We start from the raw sequence: 27525 nt of genomic DNA on the forward strand, positions 1-27525 counted from the left end.
GTTTTAGCTCTGAGGTCACTGCTACAGTACAAAGTGAAGTGAAAACAAAGATTATTTTTTAAGTTACTTGTGTGGTTTTGTGTGTGAACACTCTGTCACTCTGCTCTGTAATGAAGCTTCCTGCAGATTACACACATTTTACACATCTTGCAGCCATACACACACACACGTGATATATAAGCTGTCATTTGAGAAATACTTAGAGGAAACAACTGCAGTTAATCCCGTTTTAAAATCCTGACATCTGCCTTTTTTTTCCAAAGTCGTACTGTTTCATTAAAGTAGCGTTCATATGGTTTTGGAGAACGTGGTTTGGTTTCCAAACGCCCTGTCATCTTTGGCTCCTGAACACACAGATGCACACACACATGCTAGAAATCCACAGTTTACCACAGTTATCATTCCTGGTTAAAAAAAAAACTTCCAGGATCTAATTTCTGGACTTCAACCTTCGACTTCTAGTCAGAGTGAGAGTGAGAGCACATCCTGGAGGAGGATGATGATGTATGATAGAGAAAAATCCAGCTCACATTCAAACATGCACCCAGATGTTGACACAGCAGGATGGTTGTGTTTCAGGGCGTCGGGCCAGAAGTCCTGTTATCTACGGTTGGGTCTGGGCTGCTGCACGTTTCTCTGCCGTTTGTGTTTTGACAGGGCACATGACTGAATGTGCAGCGGAGAAAATATAAAACGAGTTACGGCGCTCACGGCTCCGCAGCCGCGTTTAAAAATAGCAACAGGCGTTCCCCTGGAAGCGGAGAGGGAGAGAGCTCAGTGTGTGTGTGTATGTGTGTGTTTCCGTGCTCGACTGACACATTTTTGCGATTGCGAGTATGTCATTATTGGGTTTGTGTCAGTGTGTGTCGATGGTGTATCCACAGTTTTTTGTGTGTTTGTGCGTGTTCTTAAATGAGCGCGGGTTAATTGTGGTTAGAAAATGGAAAAAAAAAAAAAAAAAAAAGTTCAACATTGTAATTCTAGTCCAGATCCTGGTTTATTTCTGGCGCTCTGTAGTCAGGACTTGCCATCTAGTCTCATTAAGATACACACACACACACACCCACCCACACACACACACACACACACACACACACACATGCATCCCTGCCTTTTAATAAAATCCAGACCATGCTTTCCCTGTTCATGCCCGGTTAGTGAAGCAGCAGTTTGACGAAATCCTGTCAAATTTCAACTTTACTGAGCTGCTCACTCGACCTCGAAGCAGCTTTTCTCCACAAGCTCCTTCTACAGCCTCCATCAACACGGCCGTGCAGCGTCAGTGCTGTAAATTGAATTTTAATATACAGTGTCATGCAAAAGTTTGGGCACCCCTGGTCAAAATCCCTGTTAATGTGAGCAAGTGGAAGATGAAATGATCTCCAAAAGACATAAAGTTAAACATGAAACACTCTTTTTCAATATTTCAAGCATTATCAGTGTATTGTATTATATTATATTAGTTTTCTACAGTTTTAGAATGAAAAAGGGAAACAAAGCAGCAGCCTGCAAAAGAATGGGAAACCCAGGAGACTTGAGCTCTCAGATAACTTTGACCAAGGTATCAGACAAGATATTTACTATTTACACACTGTGATGTTTCCAAAGGGGGAGCTACTAGCTACTAACTATGCAGGGGACCCAAACCTTTGCTGTGGCCCCTTTTCCTTTTCTGTCAGTTTGAAAATGTAGCTAAAAGATAAAAAATAAAATATATATACAGTGTTTAAAATGTAAAGGGAATGTGTCATCTGTAACTTTATACCTTTTGGAGATCATTTCATCTTCCACTTGCTGAAGTGTTCACATTAACAGAAATTTTGCCCAAACTTTTGCTTGACAATATGTATAGAAATTTAAAAAGACTCTGAAAATGAAAATCTAAACCCTCCCACTGAAGTTTTTTTTCCCACTGACAGTCTGTTACACATCATGTCAGCACTCGTGAGCTCTGCTTCACATTCACACTCAGTCCACCGTCCTCCCTTTGGCCTCTCACCAGCTCTGACCTTTGACCTCTTCATTATTGGCTGCTTGTTATGTTCATCACTCTTCCCAGGAAGCTCGTTCTGCTGCTGCTGCTGCTGCTGCTGCTGCTGCTGCTGCTGCTGCTGCTTCTGCTGCTGCTGCTGCTGCTGCTGCTGCTGCTGCTGCGGCTTCCAACGTCACACAGGCGGAGGAAAAAAACAAAACAGTAGTAAACTACAAAAAAATGTAGAATATCATCACTGCAAATTAATATTTTTTCCCCCATAGAGTTCAACATCCACTAACTAACGATGGTCCTCCTGACCTCTGCCTGAGTTCATCCTCTGACCTCCTGACCGACGGCTGATAAGAGACGGCTGGAAGTGATAGCAGCTCACACACACACACAGCGCGGCCCGGTGGCAGACGCTGAGAGTCTGAGCGCTGACTGACTGACTGACTGACGGCTGACGCACAAATGCAGAGTAAAGCTGGCAGATGGACTTTACAATCACAGAGACAGACACACACACACACACACACACACACACACACACACACACACACACACACACACACACACACACACACACACACACACACACACACACACACACACACACACACACACACACACACACACACACACACACACACACACACAGTGAGTGGTAAATGGTGGAGGCTGCTGACTGAAGTGTACATAAACACACTTATCCACTCCTCTAAACCATCCTGATTAGCTTTTCTTTCCCGGCTGCTTGTCTGACCCCTGCAGCAGAGAGAGAGAGAGAGAGTTAAGTGCTGTCATGAATCACTAACTGACTCTCTCTCTCTCTGTCTCTTCCTTCCAAACACATTATTGACATGACAATCTCTTTCAAATCACTATTCTTCAGTGGCCTTTTGAAGGGGACGCTCCAAGTCAAGAAACCCCGCCCCTCCTACTCTCTGTTGAACAAATAAATCATGTCAATTTGGCGACCACACATCATCGTGTTATCGTGCCTTTGTTGGTAAACTGAGAGATGAGTCCCGATCCAACTCGCGGCTTTTCCTCGTGATGTTTTGTGACACTCAGGACAGACCGCTCATCATTCAGAGCTTCGAGGGAAACGAAAGGACTAGGGATATACTGATTGAGAAATTCGGGGTCGATACCGATGTTTAAAATAACAATTTGGCTGATGGACGATGTGGGTACTGATGTTATTTATTCCTCTTTTGTGTAAAGGAAACCAAGAAATCTTTATTATTCCCACACAAACGACGTTTTCACTCACTTGACTTGTAACAAATTGAACGTGCAGGCGCCGTCTTGCATCTCAGCAGAGTCAAATCCTGCTAAAGAAGAGAGGAAAAAAACAGGCGTTTCCTCCGAGTCAGCACAATGTGCCACAGTATTTTCAATCAACGAAACGAATATCGGCTGATACCGATGTTCAGCCGATGCATCGGTGCTTTACTAATTAGGACGTCTTCAGAGTTGCATGATCCTGCATGTTCTCATAAAATAAAGTTTCAGTGCAGTAATAAACTTCCCCAAATTTGATTTGATAAAAGAGACAACAATGCAGCCAAAAACAAATCTGAATATGGCTGATTATCAAGAATCTTTACGCTGCCTATCAACTCAGTTCAGCTTGTTTTGGTCCTGACTCTGTGTAGTGTCATCTGTTACCTAAACACTAGGTTTACGGTTGTTGCATATCAGGATGATCAGCTACAGCCAGTCTGTCTAAACCGCTAGAGATTGTTTCCTACTGAATATTGTGATTCTAACATTGATGAGAAGTGATCAGAAACAGTGTCACCACAGGAATCTGTTTAAAGATGCCGGTGCAGAAGTTAATTCATCGTTTCCGCTCCCTTCATTACGAGCTGTTCTTGACCACAGAGACGTCCACTGACTCCACTGACTCCACTGAGTGGAGCGAGGTTTTCTAAGCAGCCTAATTGTCTCTGCTCCACCTTGTCAAGCTGTCAGACCTGTTGCTGCCAGGTCTGATGAGGTCAGAGGTTTAAAGCCCCCTCGCAGGGCTGAGCCCACGGTTCGGATATGAGCGTATATCAAATGGCTTTGTCTGGGCAGTGACACGGTTGTCTCGGCTGCAGGGGGCGCGGGGGGATTGACTGATTGACTGGATGAATGTTGAATGATTAATACAGTTTGTAATATCTAAAACAACTTAAGCAATCATAGTCAAGCGATAAAGTGGAATATAAATACTGATTATCATTATCACTAATCATTCCAAGCTTTTGAAACATCTGCGCGCTGCTGTCTGTAACTCTGTAACTCTCTGACTTGTTTCAAATCCAGATCATTTTTCCTATCAGAGACTTGCACACGTGATCATGTTTGCTTTGGGAAGGAATGCTGCTGAGATGATTTGAGGACGACCTTTCAATGGATCTGTCATCCATTGAGTCGCTGCCCAAAGAGATTTTTTTCTAGCCTCTGCTGGATGCTGACGAGACTTTTTTATTATTTTGTTTTATTTTGATGTTTCGATGAAGAAATTTTAAAACATCAGTCAGTTAAAGTAGAAAACGGTGCCAAAGATGTGTACAAACAAAACAGATTCCCTGGCAACACGAATATCCACTGATTACATCAATTAGTTGTGTATGCTACACTGTGTATCAGTGAATACAAACATTTTGTCAGTCAAAGATGATGAAGTGAAGCTCGAACCCTGCAGCGGTCTGTGGCATTCTTGATCACTGTAGTAATGTTTATACAAAACATCCGCATGTTGTCGTTGTGTTTCTTTTTTTTGTTGCATTCTTTATGGAATAACATGGCCGCAGGGGAGTTTGTTAACACGCACAGAGGTCAAACGTGACCAGTACCTGCATGGTATAATCTGAAAAGTTAGGATGGGTGGATGGATGACCTCTGTTTGGAGATGTCAGCGTTGAGCTGACGGGGTCACGAGGGTCAGTCGGTCTGCAGAGCTGCAGAAACAGTCGGTGTGAGGTGTAATTAAGTTGGTTTCAAGCTGACGACCAAAGAAATGTACGTTTTTGAAACAGCCCAGATGAGCCTGTGATGTTGGCTGAATGTTCAGTGTAACAATATCTAGGATCGAGCATGCATCGCCCCGTCATTTAAGGGATAGTTCAACATTTTGGCAAATTGGCACATTGCCATAATCCCTATAGTCATAGCAGTAGGTTCGTTACCTTTAATTGTCTGTGCAAGCTTTTTTTTTAGAACGGCGGAGCAGAACCGCGAGCTGCTCAGAGCTACGGAGGCTAATGGGATTTCTTGGTTTCCCTCATCAAACTCATCAAATACACAATCCAACAAAACACTCTCGTAGGCAAGTTGTGACCTGCACATTCACCACGCTATGAGATAATAACCGAACGTTACGAGGTTGTTTTCGAGGTAAATGCAGAGACTGCTTGCTGAAAAACTGCCCCCGACAGGAATGCGCATCAGCAGTTTTGCATGAATTTACCTCAAAAACAACTCGGTCTCGTAGCGTAGCTCTGAGCAGCTCGCGGCTCTGCTCCGCCGTTCTAAAAATAGCTTGCACCCACAATTAAAGGTAACAAACCTACTCCTAAGACTACAGGGATTATCGCAATGGGCCAATTTGCCAAAATGTTGAACTATCCCTTTAACAACACACTATGTCTTGCATTGACGTTACACATTGCTGGTAAAGCATCCAGTGTCGACATAGATTTGCAGGGAAACTGGATCAGTAGGATTTCCTACGACACAACAGATAACATCACGTCTCATTCATTTGCATATCTGGAATAGCTTGCTTTACGGAGCATTAGGACTCTCTCTCAGGGACGTAATTATGTGACCATAGTGGGGGGTGGGACACATTTTCTGTTGAGAATTGATGGTGACAGTATGATATGTGGATATCTTGCTTTGTTTCCTAGAAGTTTATAAACAATCTTATTAACAATCTATTTGGAGCATTTAACTGTACATGTCACTGAATATCCCATGTTCACACAGGGCCCCTGCTTCTCTCACACAGAAACCCTGTTTGGTTGAACTGGCTTCTCACACCAGCGCAACCTCTCGGCTGAAACCTGAATAGTCCAATTAGTGTGTGTGTGTGTGTGTCAGCCCTCAGGACATCACTTAACCTGTTGAGCTGCATCCTCCAAATGACTTTTGTTTCATTTTGTCCAAACACAGACAGACACACATGCATACCTCACTCCCTGACCAACTAAGAGTCGACCTAGTGCACTTTGAACATTGGGCTTTAAAATTCACTGCACCTTAAACGTATTGAACCTGTTGTATGCTCAAAAGTTCTGCCCAGTGCTCCAGCATGCTGCGTTACTGATAATAATGATAATATGAAAGTAGTAAAACAAAAAGCACAGGTCGTAATCAAGAAAGTCAAGAAATAACGGTCAATTGCAAGGACTTGGTGGAAAAAAATTCTGGCCTTTCCCAAAAATTCAAAGAATGAAAAGTATGTGTAATCTTTTGCCCTAATGAAAAACATGACATTACTATGAAATTGACCATTGTTTCTAGGCTATTTCTTGACATTACTACGCAATTAATTGTAATTTCTAGGCTATTTTTTGACATTATCACATAATTAGCCTGTAAATGAATGTGTTACCAAAGCACAGATTAACATTTAGAAATACTACACATAAAGTTGTGTATTTGTATTGGTGTGTTGTGCATGTTTTTGCAGATATGTTATGTAAACAACAGAACTGCAGTGTGTGAACCGCAGTGACGTGCCGTCAGGATAAATCGGTCACAACAACCAAAACAACAACAAAGCAGCGGCATGCACATGGCCGTGTGTCAATAGCATCCCTAACTCTGCAGGGAGACTGGGCTAATCAGATTAGCAGGGTTAGAGGGTCTGCTGTAGGAGGAGGAGGGGTCTGTGTGTGTCTATGTGTGTGTGTGTGTGTGTGTGTGTGTGCAAGTAGATAGCAGATGTAACAGCCAGGCTCAGACCGTCTGTTTCTCTGATTTCTGTCTCAGTTGTCTCCCTGACTAACTAACTGACTGACCGGTCGCCTGCCTGTCTGTCTGTCTGTCTGAGGTGGGCGGAGTTTAAGGCGACACAGAGGTACAGTATCACAAAATGTTGGCAACTTAAATTATCATTACTCAAACTACCACCTACCTCTTGTGGTCTGTTTGTTTTCTATCACTAGTGGTGGTGAGTGACTTTGTGAGTGGCTTTTATGTTATTTGTGTCAACTGACCCTTCAAAGTTCATCGGTCCAGTTCAGTTTATCTTCATTGCATTTATTGATACTCATCATTTAGTTTTCTCATGTTTCAGCTGCAATGAGACTAGATATCTTAACCTTTTCAAAATAAAACAAATCTTTTTCAATTTTCTTTTGCCAATAGTTTAATTTGATTCATGATGTAAAAATATATGTACTGTAGACGCTGACCCCAGACTCTGGAGTCAAAATCCTAAATCTCTCTATAGCATCAGCCCCTAATCCCAACGGCCCCCTACCACCTGGGGCTTCTCCTCTTCAGTGTATAGAAAAGTCCCACTGGTATTAAAAGCGTCTCGAGTGACCACTTGTGATGCATGCAAATAAACAGGTATGCATTGTTGGTTTTTGGCTAATCAGCCACAGACAGGTCCTTCATCAGTGTGAGAGAGACCAGGACATGGAGGGCTGCAGCTCTTAAAGAGGAACTATGCAGGATTTTTAGTTTAATGCTACATTTTTACCTTAATTAAACGGCTTTGGAGTAATTGTGTTGGTTAAATAAATGACTTGTGACTTGTTCCAGGGAGAATGGAGGCTCTCTGCCTTCCACCTAGCGTTTCTTGGCTGAAAAACCGACCTTGTACGATCAGAGCCTCCGACCCGGTGTCCCAGCTCTCGTCTCTGCGGCACCGCGACACAAACGCACCCCGTAACCCGTAATCTCTTGTTTATGACAGATTAAACTACTAAATGTACACATCTTAACATCGTATATGATATACAGTATAACGTTATGTACCGCTCTATTGATCGATTTCTATTCGCCTTCGTTGTAAACAAATGCACATGGCCGGGAGGATGGTTAGCAGAACAGAGGAAAAGTGACCGCATCGTTGCATAGTTCTCCTTTAAATGAAATAAGGTTGTAAACATTTGAAATAGTCAAATATTTGTGTAGCTCAGGATGCATTTGTGTTCACATTTACTTTTCTCTGGTGGGTCAACCAATGCTAGGACATAATTTCTCCATCAAACCCAGCCAGTTAGCACTTCTCCTGCAAAGTTTTAGGGCATAAAAAAGCGTTCATATTAGTTCACCAGTACCAGTTTGGCAGAGAGAGGCTCATATCAGCTGATTGATGAATCGGTTGGGCCCTAGTTTTCTTTTTCTAGGAACCACAGTTGCACACTCAGCTCGTTTTTCTCCTCTGAAGTAAAAGAGGAAATTACAGAAACTGGGAATAAATTTCTGACCTGACAGGATGACAGATTAGATAAACTGTCCAATAAACCAGCTGCTTTTAAGTCACACAACTGTAATTAACGAGGCCTGGTTGTGATTTAGTAAGTTAGAAACCGAATCAACCAAATAGAAAAAACAAACTTTGGCTCCAAACAGAGAAAATAAACTGGAGGTTGGTTTACAGTTTACAACTTTTTTTTTTTAGGACATTATCTAGTTTAAATCGTCCTGGTTGGTTGTTGTTGATGAAAACCCCCAAAGAGTTTGATGGTTTAAAAAAAACCCCCAGCTCTGACAACATCACCGCACTCGTGCCAGGTCTGTCTGTCGGAGGGAGACGGCGTCCAGCTAACCCGCAATTTCCATCCTCCAGCAAGTCGTCTTCCCTCGTTCCCAGTCTCCACCTGAGTCACTCCCTCTCACCGCAGGCCTTTGTCTCAGTCTGCTTCACCCACGCTCGCCTCCGTCCTGTCTCCTCCTGCGCCTCCTCGTCTCCGCCGGGGCCGATCCGCCTCGGCCTCTCCGAGCCGCAATGTTTAGACAAAGTGAAAGAGACAGAGACACGCTGACGGTGGAGCAGAGGGAGAGAGAAAGAGAGAAAGAGAAAGAGAGAGAGCCATGCTGAAGTTTCCGCCTCCTCGTCCTCTATAACTAACCCTGATGTTTGTGTCGGAGCCTTTAAAGGCCTAGATCGTAAATCCCTGAGGAGTAAACAGATGAATGTGAATAGTGGAAATATGTCTTCACTTCTCTTTTTTTCTTCTTTTTTATTTTTTTTAGAGAGGGTTCATCATTAATGCAACATTATACACTAAACAGTGCACAAGCTTTGTCACACTCATATGTTGTGAGTGAGTTTTTAAAGTTGTGTGCACTCCAGAAACTACACAGCAGTCAGTCGGGTTAGAAAAACTGCCAAAAGATTATTTCCCACCCAGATGTCATTTTTTCCAGATTTTTTGTTTTTTTTATAGTCATACCTCAAACATTTGTCGCCCAGAAACCTCTGCATGATACTGTTCAAGAGAGAGAGAGAGAGAAAAGGGGGGAACATTGGGTATTTCTTTATTTTTAGCAGGCAACATGGAAGTCTGGCTTCTTAAAGTAGCAGCAGCAGCAGCAGCAGCAGCAGCATCAGTGGCGGCTGTGGTAGTGGCGGTGGTGGTAGTGGATGCCGTTTTGGGTCACAGCACCTCCCTGTCTGGTCGAAACATCTCTGTCATCCATCTGTCCATCCGTCTTTCTGTCTTTCCTAGAACCTCTACAGCAGCTCGTCGCGTCCTCGTGGCCTCGGCCCGAACGTGAGCATGTGTATTTGTTTCCAAAGGAGCTTTGGAGAGGCGAAAGGGGCAGAGTTGCTCTTTAAATAGATACCCAGCTATGTATATATAGTGTGTGTCTCTGTGTGTGTGTGTGTGCGGGGGTGCATCCGTGCATGTATTTACAGTGCAGAGTGCAACCCCCCTCCCTTCCCCCTCCCCCTCTCTCCTGACACTCGGACCCTGTGCGGACAAGAATGAAGCAGCTCCCGTCAGAGCGCTGGACTCTCTCCAGCTCATTTTGTGTCTCTCTGGACTCGACTGTTTTCCGTCCAAGTCAATACTCTCCTCCTCCGCCCCCCCACCCACCCACCCACCCCTCCAACAGGCAGCTTCAGGTTTTTCAATAGCCTGACCCCCCGGGCGTGACGGTCGGAGACATTCCCTTTCAGGCACACACACATACACATACACACACTTCAAAGGAAATGTCAGATGATATTCACAAGGACACATATTGATTGTGTGTCTTTCATTCACACGCACTAGTGCAGATTATAGGAAGGGGGCTTTCTCCAGTTTCCTCTTCTTCTTCTTCTTCTTCTCCCCCCGACCTGAAGCCACAGTCGGCCGGGCTCAGCGGAGGCATGAGGGGAATCCAGGAGTGTTTGGCTGCCGTCTGACATCGAGGTGTGTGTGTTGAAGTGTGACCCAGTTATGAGGATTTGGGCCTGAATGAAGAAAGAAAAAAGGAGGAAAAAAAAGTGTGTTTTTTACTTATCACAGAGAAAATGTGTTGCTTTTGCCATGGATACTGGAAAAAAAAAATCCCTGCTCCTCCGAGACACTTTTTATGTGTCGTAACCCGGCGTCTTCCAGTGACAGAGTGGAACAGTGAGGAGGAAGAAACAAAACAGTGCAGTGGCAGTGGCAGTCGTGGTCAAACCAGCGACGTTTCCAACCACATTTCTGACACACCCTCAATTTAGACTTTACTTTTTTCTTTTTCTTTTTTTTTTTTTTTGCTCTATGCTTTTTGCTTTTTTGCTTTTTTGCTTTTTTTACTTTGGATTCTCACAGACAGGCGACTCCTGAGAGAAGAAAGCAGGAAAACAAAAGCAGTCATTTAACCCCTTAAAAGTAGGGCATCATCATGTGAAAGGCAATTTAGGTTTTCTCGAGAACAAATATGACTTGGCCACACCGGGCCCTTGATGAAAGGATGATTTAGGTGCAGAGAGGAGGAATGCAGCTTTCTGCTCATCAAGAGCCGAAGCTGTTCTCCAGACCGAAGCAAGCCAACAAGTTTTCTTTTTTTTTTTGTTTCTTTTTTACCCCGGCTGTTATTTCATGCAGCTGGTGACATGATCAAAGGGGACGGCCGAGCACTATCAATGTCCTTATCATTGTATGCATGCCACTTTTCAGGGCCACAGATAAGATGGAACAATTGTTGCATACCTTTGTGTTTGTGGAGAGAGAGAGAGACAGAGAGAGAGAGAATTGCCTACAATACAAATGAAAAACCATCCAACAGCCTCTCAGATACTTCAACAACTTCAGGTTTTCTCTCAAAGAGGGGCCTATTTCGGGTTTTCTTTAGAAAGGAAGTGACCAAAATGAACAAACTTGTTTTCCGAGGAGCTGCTTATTTTTAAATGTTTCCCTTTAACAGATCTTTCCACCATGTTTAGGGTTTAACTGTAGTGTATCCAACAGACATTTTTGAGATTTAATCCCCCCGAAAAAAAAACTACGTACGTCTGTGCGGCCCAACCAACAAAATCCCCTCAGTCTCTCCAGAGGTGTGCGCTCTCCAATCACCTTCAGGCTTTTGAAAGTAAACAGTTATCCTACAGTGAGGTACAGTGTAGCCGGAGCTATGAGGCAAATGTGTCAAATGTGTCATGCTGTGGACATTCCTCCTCATCAGTCATGTTATTCTTGGCCCTGGGAGCACATTCTTACACCTGGGCCGGACGCACGGCGAAAAACCCACTCTCCTCTCGTACAAGAACAGTCGGTTTCTCTGTGGCACCGACTGCCAGACGTGGAAAACATGTGACGAGTCCCTCACATTAAAAAAAGCAAGAAAAAACTCACACTTGTGGGTATACACAAGCAAGCCCCAAGAGTTAAACCAAAGCATGCTTTCATATACTGTACATGAGCTGCAGCAGGACATGCAGACAGGATGTGACCCGGAGTCAGCTGTGCCTTCAAAATAAAAGGGGTTTGAAATGGAAGAGACGGGAGAGTAGTAGTAGTAGGACATAATCCAACAATTTATACTAAGAAACAACACCTAAATCAACATGTGAAACCTCAGTTAAGCAATTTTGTTGTAATTCAAAAAACAATGTTAGCGCTTTCCACTAGAAATATACATTATCATGTAATTTACTGGACTTTATATTAGGAGTTCAGTTTATTACATGATAATTATATACATTATTTTTTATCTTTTTTTTCAGGCTACTTTTATTAACTCCTGTCATATTAATATACAGTTGTTCTCACAATTGTTTTTATTTTTTTTAAATGAAAACCTCTAAATTCAAACTTCTTGGTTGATAAAATGCAACAATCAGCCTCATTTTGCATGTAAGACATGATCACACACTTTGTTAGTAAACCAACATCGCTGGGGGTTTAACTCCTGCAATTGCAACTAATTAAAATCATCAAAACAACTGACCTGAGCTGTGGTCTATGAGGGTTACCTTTGCTCATGTTTATGTAAAATTGCTTTTGTTAATGTAAAATTGTAGTTTAAATATTTGTCAGGAACTCTGTTAATTTTCTCACCTCACGTGTAAACAGTAGCCGATTTACACATGTTTTATATCCGTTCTACATAGTTTTACGTGGTTTCTTGCAACAAATTAAAGCATCAAAACAACTGACCAGAGCTGTGGTCTATGAAGGTTATCTTAGCTTATGTGTTAATGTAAACATTTTAAAGTTTTAGACAGACGCTTATCCTACTACTTACATTGTCAGCAACTCAATTCTCTCACCTATTTTCTCACCTCCCGTGTAAACAAACAGTAGCGGGTTTTATTGTGAAAGGCGCGACCGGAAGTGTCACGTTTCACTCCCCGCTGACTTGACAACATTAGAGTGAGATGGGGCGGACCGCGGCGGCAGCGCTCAGACCCAAACAGCGCCCACACGGAGACGCACAGACTGAAGTTGAGTTGTCATCATCATCCTCATCCTCATCATTGTCCTCTTCTTCCTCCGCATCGGCGCTTCTCTCCATCATGGATTCTCCCCGGACTCGCGCGCTGCTCTCCGCCGGATAAACTTTGGACTTAACTCTCTCGTAGCTATCATGGGAATATACCGTCGGTGCGCTCGGCCCCGTGGATCTGTACTGCCTTGATGGAAACCATGTCACCGCAGCAGGGGACCATGGGACAGAACAGGTCCGACTCTCTGACCGGAGAGAGCAAGGCGCTCACCGACAACAAAAAGGTAACAACAGCAGTGGGTGCTGATGGAGATCTGACTCTGGATACATGTGTTTGCGTGTTTTATTTGGCCTATGCGCTTATTTTAGTATGAATTATTGTGTGGGAATGACAGTCTTATGTGATATTAAACTGGGATTTTACGGTGCCATCATCATAGTCTCATAATATCCGCACATGAAAAGTGAGACAGAGTAAATTTCTGTGTGAAATCCAGGAGCTGTTCGCTTTAATGACATTATTTCCATCATTTAATAACCGGATTACTGTGGTTAGATTATACTCTTTCCCTTATGGTTCGTGCCCAGCTCAGTTTTTTTTTGGGGACTGGATCATGATTAAGGGAGCTTCTCCATGGTGTCGTGCGTTTTAATTGAGGGTCTCATTTAAACTCTGGCTGTAGGTTTGTTTCACTGGACTTTTAATCATCATTCACCACGTTTCATTTCATTTGATGAATTCTGCTCGTTGAAAACTCCTCTAGATTTCCCACTGAAATCTCCAGCATGGTGACGTTTTTAGTAACAATCTGCACTTATTCTGATTTAAAACGACTTGGGTTTTAATTGAGTCCACATTGAAGAGCTGGGTTTCTTCTTTTTTTTTTAATGCTCTCTGTTTGTTTTGTTATCCTGAATGATGAGACTGACGGAGCCGAGGAATAAAAAAGAAAACAGAAAGCAAACAGCAGAACAGGATAATCTGCTGATAATGATGATTTGTCAATGACTCCTGTCAGCCATCAGCTCTGGCTTCTCTAAATTTGGACTCATCTCCATTAAAAACAATAAACAAAACATTAAAACTCATCTAATTTCACATTTGATTGATTTCTGACTTTGCTGCAAATCAGGCTCCAGTTACCTCTTATTTTGTTTTGTTTTTTTGCCTGTAGTGTGTGATCATTGAGTGCGATTGGCAGTGATCGACTGGAGAGAGGTGATTTCTCATCAGTGAACTTGTAGTAAACAGCGCCCCCCTCCAGCGTGTGTTGAAAAAGTGGTACTGCAGGATGTGAGCAGTTAGGAAAAAAATGCTGATTTGTTGCAAAAAATAAATAAATAAAATAAAAATAATTAAAAAGTTAGATATAAGGAGAGACATTTAAAAAAAAAACATCACTCAGACCATCTAAATCTTCTCTGGTGACTCTGCCTTTTCTACTTTGACATGTGCTTCATTGTCTTGTCTGCATGTGTCTGCAGAGCAAAAGTGTTTTAATGAAACAAACCCAGATTTATTCATTGTGTAAACTTGGCTACAGAGTCACAGGACCAATGCAGAGTGGTTTACAGTAACTGCAGCTCCAAGGACTCTTATTGCGTTGTTGTCCAGAAGCACATCACTTTTCATCATGTTTTTTTTTTTTTTAATCAGTGTTGAACCACTTCATGTTGTTGCAACTTTTTCCTCCTCCACCTCCTCCTTGTGCTCTGCTATCAGTGAAACTTGGTCCTCCTGTGAATGTACAAATGTTGCCGTATAGAAGAAGCCTCTGTCTTTGTTTCTGCTGCTGCTGCTGCTGCTGCTCAGCTTTGGGAAGTTGTGAGAAACGAGCTGTCAAGTCCTGCAGCTTCGCTTTATCACCACTGACTGATACTACTAATACTCAGAATGCAGAGTTTCCACATGCCTCTCCCCTTCTCCTTTCCCCCCCTTTTTTTTCACTCACGAGTTGTTATTCTTGAGATGTTTGTTGTCAAAATGTTGAGGGTTCATCTCCAGCTTCCTTTGACATGCATGACAGGTACATGCGTAACATGTATGTGTTGTGTTACGCAGTGTATCAGTGTTTATGTTGCAGCTATCTTGAAGCGATAACACCAGTGTTTTCATAAGCCGGTGCCCTCACAGTGCAGGCTTCCTCTTTGGCCTCTGCACACACTCAGCATTAATTTGACACATCAGTGCTCAATTTTTCTTTTCCCCTTTTTTTTGTGTGTGTGTGTGAACACGCCATGAGGAGGAGTGTTTTCTTATCAGTGCTTTATGAGCTCTGTCAATCACAGGACACCTGCAGGCAGAGTGAACATGGCTGTTTAATGAATGTTACTGTCGCTTTCAAGACAGAAGTGTGCCACAAAACAAAACGCTGCAACTGTTTGAACAACGCTGCTGACTCTGCAGACTCAGCTCAGACAGTTTATTTTACCTATAATGAAAAACAAGCCATGTTTTACCTCCTACTGAAAGCCAATTAAAGGGATACTTCACCCAAAATCGATAATTCACCAATTTTCTACTCACCGTCATGCCAAGGAAGGGTTTGGAGAACTTTCAGAGTCATCAAAACGCTTTAGGAGTTCCAGGGGGGGTCCGGCTGGCAACGGATTTTCATATAATGGTGGCGGATAGAGTTCACTTTTGACAGACAAACTTTTGACAGACAAAACACACACTATGAAACATCCAAATACCTCCATACTGCTCGTCTGTACTGACCCAAGCGTCCTGAAGCCGCCACATGAAAAAGTTGTTCAGAAAAAAATATTTTGATCTCTGTTTTTAGCCTTGTTGTAGCAGTAGCTCCCAGCGGCTGCACGAGATTTGGTGCGAGATGTTCTTCCGTGTTTACATCAAACATCCAATGGTTTACAACGACGAAAAAACATCTCGTGCATGTGCACGAACATCAACAGAGCCACTGGGAGCTACTACTACAACAAGGCTAAAAACAGAGATCAAATAATTTTTTTCCAAACAACTTTTTCATGTGGCGGCTTCAGGACACTTGGGTCAGTACGGACGAGCAGTATGGAGGTATTTGACTCTGAAAGTTCTCCAAACCCTTCCTTGGCATGACGGTGAGTAGAAAATTGGTGAATTATCGATTTTGGGTGAAGTATCCCTTTAAACGTGACCTAAAACGCATGTTTTCATGTTTGTTTATTCATCTATTTGCACATCTGTGGTCTAAAACACTCTGGTTGTCTTGTCTTGTGTTGATTCCTGGATTGTGTGTGTTAGCTACATATTTTATGCAGTAACGTTGCCAAATTCCTCCATCAGTCGTTCTGTATAAGGGAGGAATTTTTTTTCTTCTTTTTTTTACCCATGAGTCATTGCAAAAAATGTGCACAGGAAGCAAAGCCTTATTTAATTTCTGTCGCCACGTTCGAATTTTCTTTTTCAAACTATTTCCAGATTGAATGAGAGTAGTGTATGGTCGGGGTGGGTGGATATGAGGGGGAGGGGCATGTTTATGACTCACATGGTTTTGGTGTGTGTGTTGTAAATAGATTATAGGTTTAATTGAAATAGCTGCGGCGGCTGCAGAGATTCCTGCCATAGTTGTTGTATGTGTGTGTGAGCGATCCATCGATTGATCGTGTTACAGTGAGACGACGACGACGACGACGACGACGATTATGATGGTGGTGAATGCTGTTGTTGTTGCAACGACGACACATTTTTTGGCTTCTTTTCTGTCTCCGTCGTCCATCTTTAACCATTTAGCCTCACTTCCTCTTCTCCCTCGGTGCTGCTGTCACTTCTCCTTTTATTGCAACACACACACACACACACACACACACACACACACACACACACACACACACACACACACACACACACACACACCAGAGCTGGGTTTATTTCCCTGTCTGCCAGCGCTTCCTTAAAGTTTCAGCCAGTGTGTTGTCTGTGTGCTCGCCGTCTGTGTTTATTATGGGATGCCAAATGGTGCAGACTTTCACCTTGAGTCAATGCTTGCATTAACCCATTTTCTCTCCCTCTCTCTCCCTCTCTTGTCTCTCCTTCTGTCTCCCTTTACCACTTTTCTTTCTTTCTTTCTTTCTTTCTTTCTTTCTTTCTTTCTTTCTTTCTTTCTTTCTTTCTTCTCTCTCTCTTTACTACTCTCCCCTCTTCACTCTTTCTCTATCTCCCTTTACCCCTCTTTCTTTCTTTCTTTCTTTCTTTCTTTCTTTCTTTCTTTCTTTCTTTCTTTCTTTCTTTCTTTCTTTCTTTCTTTCTTTCTCTAACTCTTTTTCTCTCTCCTAACTCTCCTAACCCTATCTCTTCCTTTACTACTCTCCCTCTCCTTTCTCCACCACTCTTTCTTTTTCTTTCTTTCTTTCTCCATCTAACCCTTTTCTCTCTCCTAACTCTCCCTCTCTCTTCCTTTACTACTCTCCCTCCCTCCTCTCTTCTCTTCTCTCCACCTGTCTTTCTCTCTCCTTCTCCCTCTCTCTACCTCTCTCTGCCTCTCCCCCTCCCTCCCTCCCTCTCTCCCCTCCTCTGCAGAAGATGAAGACTTTGGCCCAAAGACGACAGTCAGCTCCCTCACTGGTCATCAGCAAAGCACTTACCAGGTCGAGAAGCACATCCAGGTATGAGCTCACACACACACACACACACACACACACACACACACACACACACACACACACACACACACACACACACACACACACACACACACACACAGAGAGAATCTGCTCCAATAATAAAGAGCTGCTGTGGCGGTGACATCATCGTTGGCCTGTAGTTTCTCAATGGAGCAGCGACTCCTCTGTGGAGACGGTGGCAGCTGAATGAGCGCCTCCGTCCGCCGCTCTGGTTTTACTACATACTCAACTTAAAGGAGGTGATAAGGGAAGAGATTAGAGAGTGAGTCCAGGTTAAAATCTGGACGAGGAGGAGGAGGAGGAGGAGGAGAGACTGAGCTTCTCCTCCCACGCCGTTTTAAAACTGTCTCACACATCAGAGCTTAGACGGTGGCCCTTCGTCTGATTCATTCACGGCTCTGAGGGGGGTCGGACGCGGCCCGCCACCACCACGGGAGCTATCAGGACTTTCATCGCCCTTTGCCCACGATCACACGAATCCCTTCCTCTTCCTTTAACAGGGTCGGGAAACGAGCCATTACAAACCCCTGGGGGAGAGCGTTTATTTACTAGAAACTTTGTCTTTTTATATACTGCGGTCAGCTCTTTGAGGTAGGGAGGTTTATGGGAAATTCAGAGGGATAAAAAAAAAACTTTTTCATGAACTTTTCCATGTTGTCAGAGAGAAAGAAACAAAAAAAAAAGAAGATAAATTAAAGGTTTAGGTTTTAAAATCCAGGTTGTTATGTGGTTCAGAGTCGCTGTTGTGCAACTGTTTGACACTTTTGCAGAGGGAGATCAGGCTGAAACTGGACCATTTAGGAGCAGTGCTGAGGGGAACTCTCCACTCTGTTAAATGGGTCAGCGCTCTTAGGGCTGTGTGTGTGTTTCTGTGTGTGTGTGTGTGTGTGTGTGTGTGTGTGTGTGTGTGTGTGTGTGTGTGTGTGTGCAGGAGAAAGTTAAGACAACTCACATATTCTGTTCAGAGAGCAGGAGAGACAGGGAAGCCATTGAGTGAAAGACAAATAGAGGCTGACTGACAGAGTCGCTTAGTCTGTCCAAGTCTGACTGACCTGTGTGTGTGTGTGTGTGTGTGTGCATGTGCATGTGTGAGTGAGTGTGTGTGCATGTGTGTGTGTTACAAGACTCAGGAGCTATGGAGCCAGGGCTTGACACTCTCAGCTGTCACCCTTAACCTTTGACCCCTCACCAGGAGGTGTCCGGGCCATCAGGGGTCAACACCTCTCATGTCAGAGAGTGTGTGTATCATGTGTGTGTGTGTGTGTGTGTGTGTGTGTGTGTGTGTGTGTGTGTGTAAGGTGTTCATTAATGTGCGGATGTGTGTGTGCGGCGGGCGGGGGGTTTATATAGCTTCCATGAGGAGCGATGTGAAGTCACAGTGGTCAGGTGACTCACAGTAGGTAGAGGTCAGAGGTCGGGGCTGTGATTATTAGTGAGTTTCTCTCAACAGGAACTCGTCGTTTATCTCCGTCTCTTTAGGGAGATGATTGTTGGAGTCACTGTTTTCTCTCTGTTTCTGTTTATTTTGTTATGAATATGTTTTTATCTCGTAAAAGCTTTCAGTGATTTGGTAACTTGTGTTGCAACTTGTGTATAAAAACTCTAACCCCCTAAAGAGCTATTAATACAGTTTTAATGGATCCATCAGCTCTGCCAACAATTACTTGGCGGCGACTCACTCATTACTGCATCAGCACCGAGATCTTTATCCAAACAACATCATCAACACTGGCTCAGGTGTGATCAGAGAGGAAGCAAAGTAACAGTACACTGTTGCTGCTGCTGCTGCTGTTGCTGCTGCTGCTGCTGCGTCTCTATGGGCCGGCCTCGCTCCAGCTGAGCAGCTCCAATCGTTTTATCCTCTACAATCACAGTGAAGCTTCTTGAAACAGTATCACACTGTTAAATCAATGAGTCTGTGTGGAGTTCAAGTCCAATCAGGAATATTTTCCAGTTCACTTTGCTCAGAGTGACTCTCACACGGACACAAACACATTCAGTTTCTCACCTAAACTACAATCATATAATACTAATAATTTCATTTTATTGAGCACTTATCAAGTAAAAGTATCACAATCAACAATAAAAACAGTTTCATCAGATACATAATGGAGAAAAAGAAACATAAATAAAATGTACATAAGCACTCACACGCTGTCCTTTATGATGGTAAAGCAGAGCAGCCACCTACAGTGAAATATCATCAGGTTGTAGTGTTTTAGCTTCATCAGTCAGTTTTTTCAGTTGTCCATGTTACATTCTGTAGTTCTGTGGATAAAACCAAGTCTCAAAGCAAAAGACAAAGGATTTTTATTGTCATGTTTGAGTTCAGGCACAGTAATTCTTTTTTTAAACTCCCCTTTAATGACTTTAAAGCACCTGTTGCCATGGAAATTGCATTTATTTTCAACCCTACAGTAGATGAGGTAAGTGCATCAGCTGGATGCCTGAAATAGTAATAACAATAATAAACATTTAACTGATTTCACAGCTTTTATATTGGAGGCGACTCGTTCTATTGTTCTGCCCTGTCCTGCCTTTCCCATCAGGCCTGGAGGCACTGAGCAGCTCCCTGGCCTTCAGCCACTTACATCACCTCCGCCACACACACACACACACACACACACATGCATGCAGTACGTACCCACACTGCTGCTGCACCTCATCCAGAGGAATAACCTCATCGCTCACAGCTGAGGGTATTAGAGGGTTCAAGCCGGAGTTCAGGTCCTCTTCCGCTCCGCCAGTGAAATCTATACTGGAGGGAGGAAGGTGACTGTACCCGAAAGTATAAAAACATATGATTGGCTGACGGCCGTGAGCTCATGCTCTTACTCACCCTCAGCCACTGTGGCACCACAAAGTGACACACACACATAGACACACATGCACAGACACACATATATACTATATAGACGCAAATCCAAAAACCACCCGACAGAAACACCTACAGATGTTTAATCCACTCAATGTACACACACTTTAACAGCCTCTCAGTCCATTTCTCTTGCACCTTACAGTACCAGACACACACACACATTAACATATGTTTGTATTAATGTACTTGTCAGGATATTTCTGTATTTATTTAACTCCAGTTCAAATCTCCACCTGCAACTTGAGCCCTAATTTGCAGTATAAGCTTTTGGAAAGTGGAGAAAACGTGTCCTCTAAGCTTCGGGTGATCTCTGCTTTCTTGAGGACAGTTGGCCCACACAATGACAAATACATGAACACACACACTCAATCACTCACTCACTCGCACATCATGCAAAAGACATTTCCTGGTTTTAATAATGAGCTCTGCAAAGGATATCATGGTTGATAGCTGCTGGCCACTTCTGCTTTACTGGCTGAGAGAAGGGGGAAGAGTTTCAGTATTCTGACCTCATCCGCTGTACATGTGTATGTATTTCCTCTGGTTATATGGAGAGAGAATTGTGTGTCAGAGAGCGATGACATTATAGTTTTGCCTGTGGAAGTGATCTGGAGCTCAGGGTTGAGTGTGTGTTTAGTGGAAACAGTAAAGAGACAGAAGGTGAAACTGACAGAAAGCAGTAAATCTGTGTGTGCCATTCACTCATCATGTATCTGCACTACACATCACCTGTTCGTCTTACTGTAATGTGTTAAAGCTGCAGTATTAAGATATTAACAGTGGATCAAATGACGTGTATCATGTGAAAGGCATCACCATCCAACTCTGCAGCTTCCCTCAAGTTTCCACAGCTTTTTAGCCCCTTTTTTGAACTCCTTGTTTTGGTTTGCACATTTAACAACCAACATCCATAACCAACCAACCGTAAGATAAAACTTAGAAATGGCAGCAGTTATACCCATAGATAATAATAAAAATCTTAAAATAATAGAACAAGGGCATCCAAAACAATAAAACCAAGTCATAGGATGTGTTATAATTATTATCTATATTACACAATTACATTAGATGAACTCAAGGATCCGTGTATGAAGAGTTGCTTCAGTTCATTCATTGTTTCTTTCCCTAGAAATGTAAAAAAAAAAAAAATTAGTTAAAGTGCAGTTGGAGTGTGATTTAGAAACGTCATCCACATCTTTATCCTCATTTGACTGCACTTCTGCTGCAGCGCTGAACAAAAGCCGCCACTGTGGATTTAGGAGATGGTACAGACTGGTATGCAAAATGACATCTTCTTTAATCTGCATGTTAACAGACACTCTCTCTATCTGTCTCTCTCTCTCTCACACACACACACAAAAAAACACACACGCACACACTGAGCTGTCAGTTGCTGCTCGTCTGGACGGCCTTTGTCTGGGAGAAGGAGGTCAAAGCACTGATGATACAATCATTGTAAAGCAGAAAAACACACACACACACACACACACACACACACCAACAAGTCCAATGGCCGACACACCAGTAGATCAGAACACACACACACACACACACACACTGACACACACTCTTGACTTTATTTTCCTCAGATTTCCATAGATGCATGCGCACACATTAGTATCAGTTCAGTAAATCAAATGAACTGAGAGCTTCCGCATTCATTCACAAATGATATTTGGCCTGTTGATCCCAGGTTGGACAGATTTGCTTATATAAAAAAAAGAAACCATTATACAGATGATTTAGAAACACACACTATACACTACACACACACATACTACATACACACACATAGGGCCACTGGCAGGGATATTAATAAAGCTGAACAGATGGACAGAGTTACATAAGTGTGTGTGTCATGGCTGCGCCCCGAGAGAGTCCGTCTGCTCGGTCGGGGTCGAGCGTTTGACAGCTGAGGTGACATCACGCTGTTGCACGGGGACAGACATGTTGTGATGTGGAGAGATTAGAGATGTCAAATACAGAGAGGTTTTGATTTCCCTCTCTGTACCAAATCAGGACGTTATGATCCGAAACCAGAGTATTAAAAATAATAATAATAATACAACTTATGTAATGTATTTTTGTTATGGAACTGGCTCGAGTTAAACACGTGAAAAACAAATGCGGAGAATAAAAGACAGGGAACATAAAATAATCGTAACTGGAAAAAGAACATGAATTTGTAAACAAGGAAACAAAGAATAAACAGTAACCTCCGTGTTTTTGTTTAGTTTTTAAATGAAACTTGATATTATATTGAAAGTTAGAGAAAAAGAAACAAATGCAGAGGAGCATCTGTTATTATCTAGTCATCGTAACTGGAAAAAGAAGGAGTATGAAGAAGGAATAAACAACAACCCCTATGTTTTTGTTTTGTTTTTACATGAAACCTAATATCATATTGAAAGTGAGAGGAAAAGAAACTCTGTAGGATTACTGATTACTGATGGAGGAGAAGGAACAGATCAAGTGGGAGGAGAAAGTTACAGCTGTTTGTCCAGCTGTTGTCCTCAGGCTGTGTGACACTCACACCTGTTGAAAGACTTCACTTATTTTCTGAATCCCAGTCCTGAGTGAATCAAATTAACTTTTATATTATTGTCTATATCAATAACAGTGTCTTAATAAAGTTGTACCTTGTGTTTGGTGCTGATGATGAGACACATCAAACCTTTATCAACACGTCTTGCATCTTCCCCGGCGGCGCTGCTTTAATATTCACTCTGGGCCGTCGGGACATTAGTATGCCGCCGTGTCGTGAGCTCCTTTGTACCTCGGCCCCTTATTGTGTTTCCGAAAAGAAAAAGAAAAAAAGTCAACAGTTCGCCGCGCAGAGCCGTGCCGCAACAAAGGTTGGTCGTGTATGCGCGGGCGGGCCGAGCGCTCAATTTATCAACATCACATGACGCACAATGGAGCCATTAACTGCTCATCCATCAGATTCAAAGGACAGCCGGCTCAGCTGTCAGTCTCACATTCAGGAGGGAGGGATGTGCGGTGAATACGGAAGATGTTGTCTTTTTTGGGGGGCAGCGAGATGTGAAAGGGGCTTTTACAGGAAGGTTTGTACATATGTATAAGTGTGTGTGTGGCTCTATGTGTGTGTGTGTGTGGCTCTATGTGTGTGTGTGTGTGTGTGTGTGTGTGTGTGTGTGTGTGTGCTCTTCTGACAGGACCATTTCCCGGTCCTGCGGTGACAATGAGAACAGACGAGGATGTGTGTAGTAGATAATCTCAATGGGAATTGGACTGAAGCCCCAGTGCAACTTAATCAAGCAGCACCAAGAAAATCCTTCAAAGCGTAGCGACTCCCATCATGTCAAGGACAGAGAAAAGACGACTCATTTTTAACTTTATTTATAGGGATAGTTCAACATTTTGGCAAATTGGCCCATTGCCATAATCCCTATAGTCATAGCAGTAGGTTCGTTACCTTTAATTGTCGGTGCAAGCTATTTTTAGAATGGTGGAGCAGAGCTGCTCAGAGCTACGCTATGGAGGCTAATGGGATTTCTTGGTTTCCCTCATCAAACTCATCAAATACATAATCCAACAACTCCAAAACGCTCTTGTGGACAAGTTGTGACCTGCACATTCACCACGCTATGAGATAATAACACAACGTTACGAGAGAGAGTTGTTTTTGAGGCAAATGCAGAGACTGCTTGCTGAAAAACTGCCCCCAGCGGGTACACGCATCAGCAGTTTTGCATGAATTAACCTCGAAAACAACTCTGCACCGACAATTAAAGGTAACAAACCTACTGCTATGACTATAGGGATTATGGCAATAGGCCAATTTGCCAAAATGTTGAACTATCCCTTTAAAGAAACGTTGTAAAATATGGAGGCACCGGACGACATGGAGCTGCAAGGAGTCGACACCAAAGATGAAGATTTACGTGTCGCAGCGTCTTGCTTGATTTAGAGAAGGAGGAGAAAGAGTGATGGTGGTGGTGCACGAGTTATGTAAACGCTTTGCAATCGGGGTGAAATGATTTCACAGAGTCACACATGGAAAAGATTTGCAGGAACAATAGCTGATTGTTTTTCAACTGTCAGTGCTGTAACTGTGAAAGCAATATGTTGACGTGTGTTTGATACAGTAAGTAAAAGAAAAACAAAAAAGAAACTGAAAGAAAAGCACGTTTTAATTTTCTTTTTCTTTTTTACTCTTCGTTCCCCCACAGAGCCCTCAATGCTTAATTGGCTACATTCATGGCCTTTAATTGAATTCACTCAGTCGCCTTTGGATTTTATTTTTGGATGGCGCACAAAGAGAGACGAGAAAAGGGAAGCACTCCAGCGAAGTCGTCTGTTCTTCGTTAATTAATTACGTAACCGATCGCTTACGCAACGTAGCTGGAAGGATTCTGGTGTATGAGAGAATTAAAGCTTCTCTGTCCTCCCTGTAAGAGTTGGACTACTTCATCTTGGCGCTTTGCTGAAGGGGCTTACCAACAAAAATAAGTGTGTGTGTGTATGTGTGTGTGTGTGGTACTCTAAAAGATGTGCATTTGTAAGAAGAAGTGGAAACTATGTCAAAAAGTGGGTGTGTGCATGTTTGTGTACATGAAAGAGACACAGGCTGAGACAGAGATAGAAAATTGCATAAGTGTGTTTGTGTGTGTGTGTGTGTAAGGGCAGATATAGGTCTGTTATCTAGTGATGGAGGGTAAACAGGAAAGGATGGAGCCCTCAAATGATTTCCTCTTCCTCCCCCAAAAATCCCCCCTCTGTTTACATCTGACCGTCAGTGCCACATATTCGTATTGACAGTAGGGATCCAAAATAGAAATCTTGTAATTAAAACCAAAGTGTTTCTGTCAAGAGGAGCAGTTACAACGTGATTTATCGAAGGAAGAAAAGGCTGGAGGTTTCTGGATGAACGATTCGCTGCAAAACGAGATGGCAGGCAGTCGCTCTTTACCTCATACTTAGCAGTACAAGTCCCATTGAAGCTGGCAGCGGCTTCTCTCAGAGCCTGTTCTCGCTGCTCGGGTTTATAGAGCCATCGTTGTGCGGCTCCAAATAATGTCAAACAGATTTCTCCTACCAGCTTATGCAATATAATACACGATCTGTAGCCAAACGAGTGTGCTGCGGTGTCCAAAGGTCTAATATTTATTTTACTGACAGTGCCCGCCCCGATTATGTGATCGGTTTGCAACTGAGAGTAAATCGGTAAAGAAAATGTAGTAAACAATGAGGTAAATATTCCACTGTTGGGCTTTAATGAGGCTCTACAAGCTGTTTTGGACACTGCTCTGTTTCACAGCAGCGTCCAAGTTTGGTTCACAACAACATGTGTGTTTCAGTTACAGGTTTGAAGCGATATTGTTTTTTGTTTTTTTTTGTAAAATCCTCCAGAGCTAATGCAGTAGATTAAAGTAGAGCATATATAATATCATCACATCATAGTTTGTGTTTTTCTGTGTGTGGCTCTGCTGTTTTTAGCTCTGTGTGTGTTCTTCAGGTTTAGCTGATGAGCCACGACTTGTTTGATTCAGAGATATCGCTCTTTTTTTTGTATTTTACTCCTGAAGCTTTGTGGTTTTCATCAAAGATGTATTAGACGAATAGAGTTGATACCAGATAAATACATCGCCAAATCTTGGAGATCTGTTTCAAGACAAAAATATTACAAGTTTGGCGTGTTCAGATTTTCTCACACTTGAAAATCTCACATGTAGAAAATATTAAGTTGTTGATTAGATAATGAGAAGTTTTCTATCCTTTCTAGAAGAGGAGAAAGTCATAGAAGCCTTATGGCCTTGATTGTGGTCACGTGACATTATGACCTCTTTGTTGTGCCCTGTCATAGCAATACATTGGAACAAGCCTAGCTGAGAATCTACTCCTTGTTCTCTGTTGTTTGTTTTTAATGTAATTCCTGAAATATTTGGAAAAGTCAATAAACACGTTTATTTAACTCGTACTTGTTGGGAAGTGGCTCAGGGGTCCGAGGAGCCGGGCTGTGCCAGGTTGAATCTTTTAATAGGGCTTGAAAAGAACGATTCCTCTCAAAATATTTAGTTTACGACATTTATGGGGCTCAATGTTCTGCTCAGCGGTAGTTTCGCTGTAGTTTGTTGAGGGAGGTGAAGTTATTTTCAGCCCGACCACAGACAATGACGGGGCTCAGAAGCTGTTGTTCAGAGGCAAATATCTAAAACTGAGCCAAACCACAAATTTCTCCTTTGGGGATCGATGCTGTTTTTGATCCCGTGTCTCTCTGCTCTTGTTCCCCAGGGAAAGCTGCCTGACGCCGGTCAGCCCGGAGTCGTGTCCCCTGGTCCAGGCCTTCCTGGCCGAGTGTCCGCGCCGCCTGTTCCTGGGTCATGCCCAAGCCCAGCTAAAGACCGGCCTGCAGACGCAGGAGAGACACCTCTTCCTCTTCACGGATACGCTGCTCGTTGCCAAAGCCAAGTAAGTTCCCCTCTGTGTTTTGTGAAATGACAGAGAGAATAAATGAGTGAATGTTTATGTGGCTGCATGACTGGGATGGAAAATGAAACCAGGAGACATAAACAGGAAAAAATAGAGTGAAACCAAAAGCAACATTTCATCTGCTCTTATTTGTTCCTCTAACTCTGATAGCAAACAATAATCTGTGGACGATGGAGCTGCGTCTTTTCCCCCCCGAGCTCCTTCTCCAACGGCCCGACTTCTTTCACTTCTCTCTCCCTCATTTTGCCCCAGTATGTAATTATTTCCCAGCCAATTAAATCCATATGAAGCCTGGCTCAGATCAAAGACACACTGGCCTGGCTTGGGCCTACAGTATGAGGCTCCCCACCCACAAACTGCACCACACACACACACACACACACACACACACACACACACACACACACACACACACACACACACACACACACACACACACACACACACACACACACACACACTCAAAAATAGAAACTTAAAGAGCACACTGATGTTTTTGAAGTCCACAAACACACACACATACACATACACACACATACATAGACATGTAAAGACGGAAACAGACTTCTGCTCTGTGTTTTTATGTATTTACTGTACATATACCACCCCCCCACCCCCCCACCCCCCCAGTACAGACACAGCAGGACCTCTGTGGTCCGTCCTGCCAGTCATGTGCCCGTGGGCGGGGCTGACCCCTCCAGCACTG

General features: G+C 43.1%; 1 protein-coding gene across 2 annotated transcripts in view; it reads left to right on the top strand.

Annotated features, from left to right (window-relative positions):
* LOC311004613 (rho GTPase-activating protein 20-like) overlaps nucleotides 1-27525 on the top strand; it is a gene marked incomplete at its 5' end in the record, with an annotated part of 62643 nt that overhangs the window by 12705 nt on the left and 22413 nt on the right. Inside the window, 3 exons of one of the 2 annotated variants that reach the window (XM_083996738.1) lie at nucleotides 12926-13146; nucleotides 17385-17470; nucleotides 26622-26798. In XM_083996738.1, coding sequence (XP_083852864.1) covers nucleotides 13054-13146; nucleotides 17385-17470; nucleotides 26622-26798 — 356 coding nt within the window. Of the gene's footprint in view, nucleotides 1-12925; nucleotides 13147-17384; nucleotides 17471-26621; nucleotides 26799-27525 lie in introns of those variants that run through there. The other variant, XM_083996737.1, reaches the window with a different exon arrangement.

This window comes from Trachurus trachurus, assembly GCF_905171665.1.
Source record: "Trachurus trachurus genome assembly, chromosome: 21".
Taxonomy (NCBI): Eukaryota; Metazoa; Chordata; class Actinopteri; order Carangiformes; family Carangidae; genus Trachurus; species Trachurus trachurus.